Source organism: Pygoscelis adeliae, unplaced genomic scaffold, assembly GCF_000699105.1.
Source record: "Pygoscelis adeliae isolate BGI_AS28 unplaced genomic scaffold, ASM69910v1 Scaffold98, whole genome shotgun sequence".
NCBI lineage: Eukaryota > Metazoa > Chordata > Aves > Sphenisciformes > Spheniscidae > Pygoscelis > Pygoscelis adeliae.
Genome location: NW_008825547.1, coordinates 273,628 through 287,684, shown reverse-complemented (window position 1 = coordinate 287,684; position 14,057 = coordinate 273,628). Strand labels below are relative to the sequence as shown.

Below are 14,057 nucleotides of genomic sequence, written 5' to 3'. Positions count from 1 at the left end.
GTAGATGAGGCGCTTAGGGACATGGTTTAGTGGGCATGGGGGTGTTGGGTTGATGGTTGGACTCGATGATCTTAGAGGTTTCTTCCAACCTTAATGATTCTATGATTTAATACAGCAAATATAAAATCGATGAAAATCAGTATGCTTTCAAACTACTCCTTTTTAGCAAAGAACCTACAAAATATCAGAGAGTTCAAGAGTTTTTACTGATTCAACAATGGCTTAGATGCTTGGTACAACTTCAGTGTTTTTAATAACTATCTAGCTAATATTGGATTGTTTAGGCCCCTCTAAGGACACTTTTTATTATTAATTTCACTTGCCATCCATACATTTGAAAAGGCATCCACTTGGAGCTGCCTCACAGGTAGTAAAACTTTTAGAGACTATCTCTGTAAATGTCGTTGTATCCTGAATATCGGTGTCTATCTCATGCTTTGAATATAGTATGATCTGGTTCTTATGTATAATCAACAATATTGGGTTGGGCTTAGTTTGTTAAATATAAAGAAGAAAGTTATTGAAGTTTCTAAGGCTTACAATATTTACTAGACCAGTTTCTGAAAGTAATCGTTAGCTTATTAACAAGAATACTGATGTCTTTTGAGTTTGACAGTGAGGTGAAAGTCAGGTTCAAAAAAAAGGTGTAAGCAGGATTTGTGCTCTTCAGATTCTCCAGAGTTAAACTGGTGAAGTTAGTCCTTGGTGTGGTTTGGGTTTTTTTTTTCTTGTTTGCGAAAATTCTTCATTTAATTGAGAATAAGTTGAAAACATTCTACTTTTTATGCATCTTAGGTGTTCTATTGAAGTATCTTTTTTTTTAATCTTAAATTTGCAGAAGTCATGTTTGTTAGAGCTTTTATTTAGAATACATTTTGGAATTAAAAGTTGTCCTGTGCAATTTTTAACAAATGTTAAAAGAGACACAGAGACACAATTTGCTGGTCTTCAGATATTAGCACAATAAAGTTTGTGTTTTGGTTGTGTTTGGACAGTTTAGTAACTTGCTTTGATAGCTTTAATTTTTTGGATTTACATGAAACATTTGCCTTTGTCTGACTTATTTATTTAGTACCTTTACTAATGATGGGGAAATCTTTCTACTGGAAATAGGGCAGATTCAGTTCTACTGATTTGATTTGCAGTTGCTCCCACCCCAGTATTAAAATTAACACTGGGTTATGGATGATCTGCAAAAGTCCTGTGCTAAAAGGAACAAATGCTGGATTAAGGTGGCGTTAGCTGACTAAATATTCTTTGTTCCTGCAGTGGCATACATTTTGCTGTTTAGCTAATGAGCTTAAGCAAAAATGAAAATTTTTCAAGTTGTAAGAAAAAATAAAAATAATTAATCTCTTTAGAAACTGACTTTAAGTCTTTCAAAATTCATTAGGAGGATGTGTTACCTGTGTAAAGTATTTTTTGTATGTATATAATATACATATAAATTAATGCAGAGAATTAAATATACAGAGTATTATGTATTCTTAAATAAACATAGAAATGTGGGTATCGGGCAATTATGAGAGAGGGAAGACAAAGGAAATAAAACAATAGTGTAGATAAGATTTTACGAAATAGGCTTTTTTTGAGGAATTAATTATGGGTCATAATGTCTGCATCCAGGCTAGAATTTTGTGTTACCTTCGTAAGGTGGGCTTACGCTTCTGATCCAAAGTCTCAAAGAGGTTGCAAAGGGAACGGGAGGATGGTTGCGTGGAGAGCATTAGTTACAGCTGGCAGGCTGTGACACAGAGACTGAGGCTGCAGGAGTGCTTGTTTTGGCTCAGAGACCCTTCAGAGAGCAGCGAGAACAAGCTTAAGATGTCTTGAAAAGAACTGTTTGCTTGTTCTGTCCTTCAGTGCACAGTTTGGAGGAATTGAGAGAGAGAGAGATACCCACATTATATATACATATATATATGTATGTATATATAATATGTATACATACATATGTATATTAAGGTGAAGAGACCTGTTTTAAGAAGCCCACCCAGTCTGTTGATCTCAGATACTAAAAAAACCAACCTAAAATCTGCGCAGATCAGGCAAAATCCCAGCAGAACTATCCACTGTTGATTCTTACTGTAGTGGAAGTTCAACAAATTACTTTCTTCACTGTGTTAGGTTCTCTGCTTTTTCCAGCTGCCTCTGTCAGCTGCTAGATGAGGTCTCCTGTCTGAAGGTTGGGAAGAATAGAATAAACAACTCGATTTCTCTCAGAGATACTATTACTGAAAAGAAAGAGTATTTCTAAAAATGTACTACAGTGTATTTTATTCTTTAGCCTGCAAGATGATGCTGAGTTTTGGATCTTGGAAAAACCATCTGTGCTGTTATTTTGTTGACAGTTTTTTCCATGCATGTGTTTTCCCCCACTCCATTGAAGATATGAAATGTAAGGTGCAATTTGCAGGAAAATCGCTGTTGCACTTTGAAGACTTGATTTGATTATGTTTCTATTCTTCCTCCAAAAATCAAACAGGTGGTAAAATAATTTCTGAAAGACAGGAATCGAAATAAATTGAATGACAGCAAAGACAGTTACAAGGCATCTAGTAGAATTTATAGCTGACTGTCAGAATAGATCTGTTTTAAGCATGAGTGGCAGTCCATTAACAATTTTTTTTATTTTCACATTTCAGTCTTTTTCCTTAGATTTTACTCAGGGGTGAATCTATATTAAACACTCTAAACATTGGGGCTTGCTCTGCTCCTGACAGAAACACATACTGGCGTTTTGAAGATATGGTTGCTTATTTGTAATGAGTTAACCCAGTTCATTTTTCTTTCACCCTCATCATTATTACATACCGAGTTTGAGAAGGAAGTGATGGGGAACAGTCAGTGGTGAGGAACATAATTGTAATCTCAGAATATTCAGGAATGCTAAGAAGGAAAGTTAGGAGTGGCTGTAACAGCGCTCTTACAGATGTTGTATTAGTTGGCATAATGCACGTCTGTGATGAGTACAGATGGAGTTTTAGTGACAAGTAATTAACCTTTATTTTTTATATTGTCACAAGAGCAATCTCAGAGGCTTTGGAGGGGAAGGTACTAGTGCTGCCAGTATCAGCTGTCAAGCGTATCCTTACTCAAGTTGGGAAGTCAGGTTGCAAGCCAATTCTAGCTTGCTGGTTCCCATTAACGAACAAGGAAAAGGAAAAAGAGGTCTATCAAATGAAGTGTGAACTCAGTAGAAATTAGAAGGGCTCAGAGGCACAGTTTGTCTTACACTGTCCAAAAAATTTTGTTTCTTTATCTTTTCAGGGAACTTTTTCTCTGCTTAGATATGCTCTTTCATATAATGACATTACTTCTGTGTAGTATTTGCTAGTACAGTTGTGTAGGTGGGTTCTTGATTTTGCTTCTCTTTTGAATCACCATTGTATTCTGTATTACATTTTTGTTATTCAAATAACTGTCTTGTTCTGTGAATATTGGGATATACCCTTACTGATGAAGACCCAAAAATATTATATTAACAGATATTCTGAAATATCTGTACTTCTTTAGATCATTGAAGTTGGATTATGTGAAGTCTTTGAACTGATAAAGGAGACGAGATTTTCTCATCCATCCTTGTGTCTCAGGAGCCTACAAGCCCTACTTAATGTGCTCCAGGGCCAGCAACCAGAAGGCCTGCAATCAGAGCCTCCTGAAGTCCTAGGTAATAACTCACCTGTTACTGTATTTGTATTAATATACATCTGTTATTGTATTGGACAGAAGAAAATGGTTCCTAGCAAGTATTTGTGAGATAGTTACATGCTTGTTCTCAACAGACTGACTTTATTCTGGAGTGTAAACTCCTTATGGTGTATGTAACCAGTACTTCCTTAGCATTAATCTTTTGTAGAACAGGAATGTTGGCATGTAACGGGGGGTGTGTGTGTGTATATATATGTCATATTTTGTTGCTGTGTAAAGCAGAATTTCACTGAAACATAGTAAACCTTACAAATTGTGATTCATTTGTCTTACTGAAGCTATAAAATACTTGGCCTTATTGGAAAGAAGATAGTTCTACAGTGAACTTCTCTTGCAATCTGCTGTTGTAATCTAAAGCTTAGCTATTTAATGTTCTAATTTATATAAAGCTGCTAAATGAAGTGTCAGAATTCTTGCTTTTATTTCCTCTGGCCATCGAAAAGTTTCCCTGAAAACTCATTTTGCTTTTAATGATATTGAAAATAAAAGTTGAAGTCCTGATGGCTTTGAATGTATGATTGATTATGTCCTTTAAGTTAGAATCCAATTATTTTTGTTAATTCATAGTTTTTACTGGTTTATAAAACTGCAAGGAAGGCTAGGCTGTAGCATCTGTTGTTTAAAAATAAAAAAAATAAAATATATCTTAAGACTTTCTATGTATATTTTCCTATGTTATGATTCAACAGTATTCTATTTCCAAAGTTGATAGTAATTGCTACAGAAAGCTTTTATTTTGTATTGAAGCACAGAGTATTAAAAAGCTACAAAGATGGCTTTGTTTTGAATACTGCCTTAGTGATTATTTGTATATACTATCAAAAAAAATTGAGGTGGATTTCTGTTCACACCTGGATTGTTACAGATGTTCAGCCGCTAAACAGTGCTTGAAAAGAGGCATATGATCAAAATAATTTTCAAGCTTTGATTTGAAATGCTCATTTCTGAGAAATGGGATGTGCTTCAACATGGGTAATGGTCATAAAGATTAGACAAGGTTGGTCAAGACCTACACATCATCTCAGTGATGAGGTAGACTGAATAGGCAGGTAAAGTAACTCCTTCTGGCCCATTTCTTATTAATGTGTTCCACTGTAACAGAAGGACTTAGTTTTTTTTTGTTCTCTGGCCATTGTGATTATCAAGACTCGATGTTTTCTGGCTGAAAAAGAATGAAAAGTTAAGGATGTTGTAGGCCTATTTAAGTGGGGTCCTTTCTTTTCTGTCTGGAAGTAGGGTTAAACTTAATGGCTGAGGAAACATATCATGTATTTTGTAAGTGTAATTTCCCATTGACTTGCAAATTGCTTGGTATGATTTTGTGACTTGTCTATGTAATTGCTGTGTTTTATCTGCAGAATCCCTGTTCCAGCTTCTTCTGGAGATAACTGTCCGTAGCACGGGAATGAATGACAGTACAGGACAGTCCTTGACAGCACTTTCCTGCGCTTGCCTCTTCAGTTTGGTAGCTGCATGGGGAGAGACGGGAAGAACGTTGCAAGCAATCTCTGCTATCCTCACCAATAATGGCAGCCATGCTTGTCAGACTATTCAGGTCTTGCACTAAAACTTCTCTGTATCTGGGAATTTATGTAAATGATGTGTACATGAGCTTGAGAAGATCTACTGTGTAAATTCAGTTAACTTTTTTCCCCTCACTATTTTTGAGTTGTGAGTAGGTATTTCTTTGTCTCTCCTGAGTTGGAGAAAGAACAGAAAATACAATACTTTAAAAAATAGTCATATTTTTCACTCACTATTTCTTTTACTGTTTAGGTGCCAACCATTTTAAACTCTCTTCAGCGGAGTGTACAGGCAGTTCTGGTGGGCAAAATCCAAATCCAGGACTGGTTCAGTAATGGGATAAAGAAGGCAGCCTTGATGCACAAATGGCCATTGAAAGAAATATCTGTAGATGAAGATGACCAGTGCCTACTTCAGAGTGATGGTTTTTTCCTCTATCTCTTATGTAAAGATGGACTTTACAAAATTGGCTCTGGATATAGCGGGACAGTGAGGGTAATGTGATTTCTTCTTGTCTGATGAAGATAGTTAATCCTTTAACTTTTATGATGTCCTGTTTCCGTTGAGAATCTTTTGTAGCTTACTAATGATCAGTTCTTTTACAGTTTGTCTAAACTTTTCTGATGATTTCTATGAGAATTTTGCAGTATTTTCTTACAATTTTCACTTCTCAATATGGTTGAAGACATTGTTATTTAGGTGGTAAATGATTATGTGTAAAATTGTCACTCTGATATTTGTTAAAAGATTGGAGTTTTTTGCTTTTCAGGGCCATATATACAATTCTACATCCCGCATCAAAAGCAGAAAGGAAAAAAAGGCTTGGTTAGGCTATGCTCAGGTAGGTGAATAATTAAACATAAAATATGCGCCCCACCCCCTATCCCTCATGAGTAGACTTTGGCTTAGAGTAAGGTTACATGGATATTGTATTGTTCCTTTGACTTTAGTTATAAAAGTCAATTTTTTTGGTACTGACTTTTAAATTGTAGATGATGATGGACATCTGATGGTACTGGCATATAGAAAGGGGTAATGAAAAGTGTCATTGATTTGTATTGTCACTGTAAAGACTTTCTGAAAATATGATGGTTTAACATGTAAATTTATGAATTGTACAGTCAATTGATGTGCGCTTCTTAATGAAGTCAGTGGATGTAAAAATGTGCTGTTGCAACAAAATAGTGTAAAAAAATACTTGAAATATCTGTTTATGAAAATAAATTGATTTTAAAACATTTGCAGTAAAATAAGGAAGTGCTGGTTCGGTTGGGGGAAGATTGAGGGTGTGTAAACCATAAGTAGAGATAATTGTTGATGTTACCACTGTAAAGTTAACTGTATTTGGATGTTTTGATTTTTTAGAGTTAGTCAGTTTCTGGAATATCAGCCACTTTTTCTTATACCTTTGCCATTTATTATAAAAACAGTGGATTTTTTTAGAATCCTGTTATTACCACTGAGTGCACTGTCTCTCAAAAAAACTCCAACAAAAAATCCCCAAACCAAAAAAAAACTCCAAAAAATTAAATTTCAGATAACGATGGATTTGCTTCATTTTTTAACTACTGAGCAGTTTTTATTGTATATTTACTATAACTGAGTGATCTCATTGTCCCAGTGTGAAATTAAGTGTAGTCCTTGCCATGCTTTTGAAGTGAAATTGTTTATTACAAATATATATTCTATTATTACAGGGTTTTTTTTAGTGTATATATATGTGAAATCTGGTTTTTGTTTAGTATTAAAACAGATAGATCACCAAAAGGTATACTGGCGCAAAGAAACGTGTGCAGATACATTCATTCAGGAGCCTGTTTTATCAGTTTGGAAAGGAATAGGATCCATACAGTTTCACTACATAGAGTGAAACAGCATTTGGACATGCTGTACATAGCTAGAAATATATTTGATATTCTTCGAGTGCTTGTACAGGTGTATGCACTTGCACAGTGACTGTACCCAAAGGCACTGCTAGTTGGAAAAATGTCACTCTGGGGCTATATTTATAGGAAGATATGTAAGTTGCACTTATTGCTAAGTATGTGTTCGTAAAAGAGGTAACGTGCTCTCAGTCTCATTTCTCTTCAGGTGCTTGGTTAAGTCAGCTCTCAAATTCAGGTGTTTTTTCTTACTTCATCATATAAGTTATTTCAGACTGAAACTTTTCTCATCTACTTTAATGCTCTTTACTTATTTTTCCTAGTTTGTGTGGGTTTGTTTTTCCTCATTTCACAGAGATTGATTTATCCAGGCAAATTCAAGTACTTTAGATGGAAGAAAAAGAGTTGGTTGGATTTTTCTGTTGCCGTTAGATGATTGTAATTAGGGTCTCTGACTCTGACAAATGAAGGTATTCTGAGGTTAAGCCTTAGTGACCTCCCTGTGAAATGCATTCATTCTTCGATGTGTAGAATCCCCACCTGAGGCCAGTCATGCTTCAAGCAAGTGCAAGCTGTTGTCATATCTCCTGCTATGACACTGCTGTTGTCTGAATCATTACTTAGTCATTATTCATATCGGCCTCTGCAAGTCTGCTGTAGGTGAATACTACTTTGCTTGGCTTCAGTCACCTTGAATGAATATGTTCATAAGTGCCCTTAAGTAATCTGTTTCCTTTCCTGTAGCTGTTTTTATAGTAGAAGTGCTTTCTAAGTGTAAATTCCCCAACTGTGTTTCTACCCTGCTCCCTCAAAACCTTTGAAGGGTTCACAGGCATTGTAGGATCGAAAAAGATACGAGATCAAAGTTGCCATATTGGCTCTCTTATGGATCTGTGCACATTATGCAAACGTGGAGGCTTATGCAACCTATCTAGTTTAAGCTAAAGCAAAAGTTATTTGACTGTGTTTGTTTAAAAGTGCACTTGAAGTTACAGGTATAAACAATAAACCTCAAATGTGAGTTTCAGGTAGGCAAATCTTTTTACTGAGAAACCTTCTAAACTGGTGACTGAATCAAACCTTGAAAAAATAGATACATATGAACAGAGAGAAGATACTATTCTGGTATACCAAAGGAGACTTCTTGATGTGGGCTGCTGACCAGAATAGGTAATATTGGGGATATGAAGGTATTTTGCACGTGGAGAAACAAAAAGAGGAAATCATTAGTCTTGAATATCTCCCTTCCCCTAGGTCTGGTTAGGAATTGGGAGGTGAGCAGTATAAGAACTCATTGTATGTAACCTTGTATCATGGCTGCTGTCACCAAAATCTCCATATACTTAGCGGGAATTTCTTTGATGAAGAGCTCAGAAAGAATAAATACATGGAATCTCGTTAGTGTGGGAGTCAAGGTAGTTAACATTTTTTAAAAATTCTCTAGTCTTTAATGCACATACTAATATTCATTAATGATCACTCTTCTATGTAGGGCAATATATGTATCTCCTTCCTGGAATTCCTGTGAATCTTTTGTTGATTTGGAAAGTGGGGACAGGAACGTTGGTTTTTACTGTGGCTGTGGCTTTTAACTGTAATCGTATACACATATGAAGGACAGAATTACTATGTGTGGCTTCAAAAGTTGTCTATGAGCTTCAGCATGCTGATCTACAGCATGTAGAAAGCGTGGAGGAAGGGGGTCAAATTTCCTTTTTTTTTTTATTGCAGAATTTGATTAGTGTAAAAAAAGTTGATTAGCAAAATGAAGCAAATTTGATGTAAAAGTAAAAGGTTTCCAGAATTTTTAAACAGTACTTAAAATAATGATTGCATTTTTTTCCACTTTTGACAATAACCTTTGATGTATTTAAGAATATTTTCATACCAATATATATATTCTTACTCTTACCAGGGTTATTTATTATATAGAGATGCGAATAATCACAGTATGACAGCCGTAAGAATAAACCCTGAAACTTTGGAACAAGACGGTACAGTTGCTTTGCCAGGTATGAACCTCCACATATGAGAAGATGGTTATAATTTACTGTTTACATGCTATGTATTTTCAGGTAGGCAGAAGATAAATTGAGATAGGCTTTGAGATCACAAAGAGACTGCCTTTTTATGACTTTGGTTTGCTGCATTACACCAGCTGCAGTATTTCATTCAGAGGTCTTGCATCTTACTCCAGTTACGGGAATAATACTGCAACATTTTAGAATGCATGGTCATCTTAATTTAAAGACTCCAAGAGCTTAACTTCCTTCTTAAACAGTTTTTATTTCTTCCTCATTTGAACTCTGAGCATTTGGCTCGGATCTGACTTTGTTTCTAGTATCTCTTACATGTAGGTAGTTACAAACTATGACCCAAAACCATTTGTTTTTTAATAGAGGTAGAAATGTATCCAAAAAAGAAAGGAGGCTAATGAACACTGATGGACCATGCTTCTGATGTTTAAATTGGTGGTGGGATTTTTTTTTTTAATTTGTTTTGGGATTTTTTTTTTGTAGTTTTGTTTTTGTTTGGGTTTATCGTTTGTTTTTTGCAGGGGAGCCTCATAACTTGGGTCTCTGTTTAGAAAATGAGGATGTTCCTGGAACATGATTTAATGGCCTCCTGGTGAAACACATCTGTTCTTAGCCACTCACGTAAACAGTAGAGGACACAAGAATATCTTTTGACTGAACAACGACAGGCTTGTTCTAAAGATCAGAAGAAAGATCTTGTGTTGTGTCCTGACGTAAATAAGAAAGCACTGAATGAAACCTCAGAAAAATTCTCTGGGCTTTTTGTATTTCAAACACAAACAGTAATTTTTTGAAACAAACGATGAATGTAGAATCTACTCTATGCAACTTTCTGCAAGTCCTTAAAATGTGGATGTCTTCAAGCTGCTTGGTCTTTGTGGGGCTGTATGAGAAATTTGAGTGAGAGCACGTTCAAGGACCTGACAAATTGCCTTGTAGGATTGTTTTTCCCCTTTCTTCACTTGAGGCAGCTTCTTCAACTGGTAGGGTCCTTTGAGGTCCTTAATTACGTCACCATTGGTAAAGAAATCAGTGCTTTTCATGCAAGTCTTGAGAGACACTGGAACACATTTAAAGTCTACACCTCTGAGCTGTTAGCATTCTTTTGCAAATCTCAGTGACAAATGTCATTCTGCAAGACAGCCTTGTGTTTATACTATAAAAGGCACAAATTAAATGAGAGTATGCCTTCTAAACAAAAATGTATTAATCTTTCAGTGCAAAAGAAAATCTTATAACTGTGGGAATACCCATTCAGAAATCCCTCAAACTGTTTCACACAGTTGCATTTCATACGGTTTGTGATGGTGCCAAAGTGGATGCTAGATGTTCTTCATAACGACTATCCTTTGTATTTGAGCCCTTGAACTTTGCTGTTTCACTTTCTGCACTTCTACGCATTTATCTTAGTGTTATATTGTGAGCAGATATAGAATAATAGAATATCTCGAGTTGGAAGGGACCCATAAGGATCATGGAGTCCAACTCCCTGCTCCTCACAGGAGCGTAACTCTACATAACTTTACATAACTGTAGAAGATTTCAGTTTGCTTTTAAATAATCTTAAACATTTAATTATGACAATAAATAGGAACAATCAATGCGGTGTTAAGAAACTGTGCAGAGCAAGTAGCTATGAAAGCTGTTGTACAATGTTGTCTGCTGAATCTCTTATGACCCAAGGCTTCGGATTTTGGTTTTCGGCAGTGGATTCCAACAAGTCTTTTGCTTCATTTATTTTTGTTGCTAAGTAAGGTGATCCACCTTTATCAGGATGATTCGAAATCATGATTGTTCTGTGGGCTGTTCTGATTTTGGCCTTGCCAGCAGATGGACCTACACCTAAAATAAGACTAGCTTCTCGCCTACTCATTTTCTGTTCAAACCCTCCTATATGGCCTTGTTCTTTTGGCTAGGACAAATTCAAAGGGGTCCACTTCTGATTATTTCCGTTTCCCATTAGAAGGAAAGAAATGAAGGTGGGGGGGAGGGTATGTGACCTATCCTGAGGAAACCTGAGTAGATACATAACTCTAAATAGTAGTGGCTGCCCCACTGTAATCTTAATAATGACTTGCAGCATGTTGTAGTTCTGAAAAAACACACTGGAGAGAACTAGAGGGCAGTAACCTTGCTAACAGTTGAACACTGATGTGACTCCACCTATTTCTTCCTAGTTGGTATGGTATTCAGACATGGCTCTATCTGGAATTAATCTCTTTCAAATGCCTGGGTTGGTGATAATGCATTTAAATAAGGTATTCATACAGGGATGCGTAGGAGATTAGGAGTTCATCAGGAGATGTGATTAGGAGTTGATCCTAGCTAGGAGTCATGTGACCTTAGAAAACTCAGTGAGCTATGGAACATTATTTTCTCCTTTCTCAGACAGTAGGATCCACCAGCTTCTTGAAACCATAAACTTCTATTTCAAAGGGCAGTCTTTCCACTCTGATAGATGATCTAGCAAATCTGACAATGTATCTGGAACTACCAGACTGTGTGTCAACATTATTGTATCTAACGCCTTTGCCAAGCTTCATACACAGTCCTTGAGCTGTGGATCTGTTTTCCCAGTCCAAATATCTTAAAAGAATCCCTGAATTCTATGAGATTTTCTATGTGATTGGACCTGAATTTACAGAGAAGGTTTTTATCTTGACCATTTCTTTAACAGTAATGTTTACTGCATACCTCAGAGAAAGGTTGCTGTGTTCAGCTGAAGAAGTTGAAGTTACATGGTATATGGTTTCATTGTTCTTTGAAATTACACGTTAATATCTTGGCACTCAGGACTATTCACTTAGTTTGAAAAGTACTGCTAACTGAGGGCAGCCTAGATGAGCTCAAGAGTACTTATTTGCAGGCACAGGATGCACTATATAAATATGGAAGGTGATGCTTGACTGTTATATTCTCTTGAAGCCTCTAAGGAAGCTGTGATTAACAGATGTCTGTAGTTATGTCCTTTAACTAAAACATAAGCCCTTTCTGTTATAGTAATCTCCAGACAAAAACCTTGGATATTGTTGTCCCCAGAGTAATTTCCAGAGTCAGATTGAATAAGACTACAGTTGATCATAAGAGCTCCTTGCTAGCTGAGACGCCATACTATCCTACTTCTTGCAGATATTCCATTTGCCTTCCATTTTCTACTCTCCCTATCAATTTGATATTTAATGCTGGGCCTGGATGTTATCTAATCAAGTGCTAATTTTTAGGAAGTCTTCTGAAGAACATATATTTTAAAAAAAAAAAAAAGCAGCAGCCCTGTTTCAGATTTCCTCTATGAACACACCTACCAAACATATAAACAACCCCCAAAAATGTTTACTGGGAGGCTCGCCTCTTCTTGAAATGACTCGAGAAATAGGCCAAACTGTGTAATATGGACCCACTCATGGCCAGAATATCCTGTTTCCTTGACTGTTATGCTTATGTGAGCATGTAATTTTCAGCCATTCAAGGGATCTTAATACTTACCAACTTCCTATAACCTTTCAGAAATGTCATTTAGATTATTTTTGGAACTTCTCTTCAAATTATTGACAACTCTTTTGTTTTATCACTAATATCACTTTGCAGCACAGACAATTAGTAACGTGATCTGACTTTGGACATTAAATCTAGGAATATTTTTGAGAGAGCAGTATTTCAAACTTCAGTGTATCTGCCATTCTCCATCCTGCTTGCTGCTTACCCTCTTTGTGATTCATATCTGTGTGTGCTCTAAGGGGCGGGTTGTCTACTTTAGGTCTGTTACTTCAAGATGTGAGAATTAGAGAAGGCCACCTAATGCATATTCTGTTCCTGGTAAGATACTGTTTTGGACTGGGCAGTATAGCAGGAAAAAGTAAACAAGTTTTATGGGTTTGTGAATACTGTGGTTTTTTTTCAGCTGTAGTATTTTTAATAGAACACTCTAGGTAGCTAGCAAAAAATAGCAAACTTGCTGGTTATGCTGGAAGGATATTATGTGTGCTTCATTTAGCATTAAATTTGTTAGATAAAATGACTGATACTGGATCTTTGTTCAGGTTATGAAGCAAACATTTAGAGTGTAAAGTAGCTGTCCTTCAGTATTTTTGGAAGAGGTCTCTTTCCTGTGTGTAATCAATGAAACAAGCACCTTACAAGCCACATAATATCTATCTCTTTGTTAGTAGCTCCATCAGCAGAGCAGGAAGGGAAGAACAGAAGGTGTAGGGACATACTTTTAAACTTGCAGAGAAAGTGGTCTTTTTCTTTTTTCCCCTAATATGGTTCACTACCTTATTTTCTTGGAAACAGCTGGCCTGTTTTCAATAAATGTGTGATGCATTCAAGTAAATGCTTTATAGTTCTCAAAAAAACCTAGTTAATAGTTCAGCGAAGTTTATAAACAATGGGAAAATGAGATGAATAATGAAAAGTTTGATTCTGTTTCATTTATTTCTGTAGATTTTATATGCTGGACTGAGGAAATATTTCTTTAAAGATAACGGCCCTTATCTTACAAAAAAAAAAAAAAAAAAAAATTGTCTTTGGGGAAGGAGAAAGACTAACACTCCCAGAAAATTAGAATTTAGTGGTGTTATAATAGTTTAGAATACCCCTCACAGGTGAATACTAAATGTTTTTGCAGTTAAATATTGGGGTAACCCCTTACATTTCATACAATCATAGAATAGTTTGGGTTGGAAGGAACCTCTAAAGGTCATCTAGTCCAAACCCCTGCCATGGGCAAGGACACAGAATCATAGGATCATTAAGGTTGGAAAAGACCTCTAAGATCATTGAGTCCAACTGTCAATCCAACACCATCGTGCCCACTAAACCATGTCCCTAAGCGCCTCATCTACACGTCTTTTAAATACCTCCAGGGATGGTGACTCAACTGCTTCCCTGGGCAGCCTGTTCCAAT

At 36.2% G+C, this 14,057-nt stretch overlaps 1 protein-coding gene across 1 annotated transcript in view; it reads left to right on the top strand.

Moving 5' to 3' along the window:
• Window positions 1-14,057, top strand: part of MYCBP2 (MYC binding protein 2, E3 ubiquitin protein ligase) — a 195,132-nt gene that overhangs the window by 14,507 nt on the left and 166,568 nt on the right. Inside the window, 5 exon segments of the mRNA XM_009332100.1 lie at window positions 3,517-3,670; window positions 5,070-5,266; window positions 5,488-5,730; window positions 6,005-6,076; window positions 9,034-9,130. Coding sequence (XP_009330375.1) covers window positions 3,517-3,670; window positions 5,070-5,266; window positions 5,488-5,730; window positions 6,005-6,076; window positions 9,034-9,130 — 763 coding nt within the window.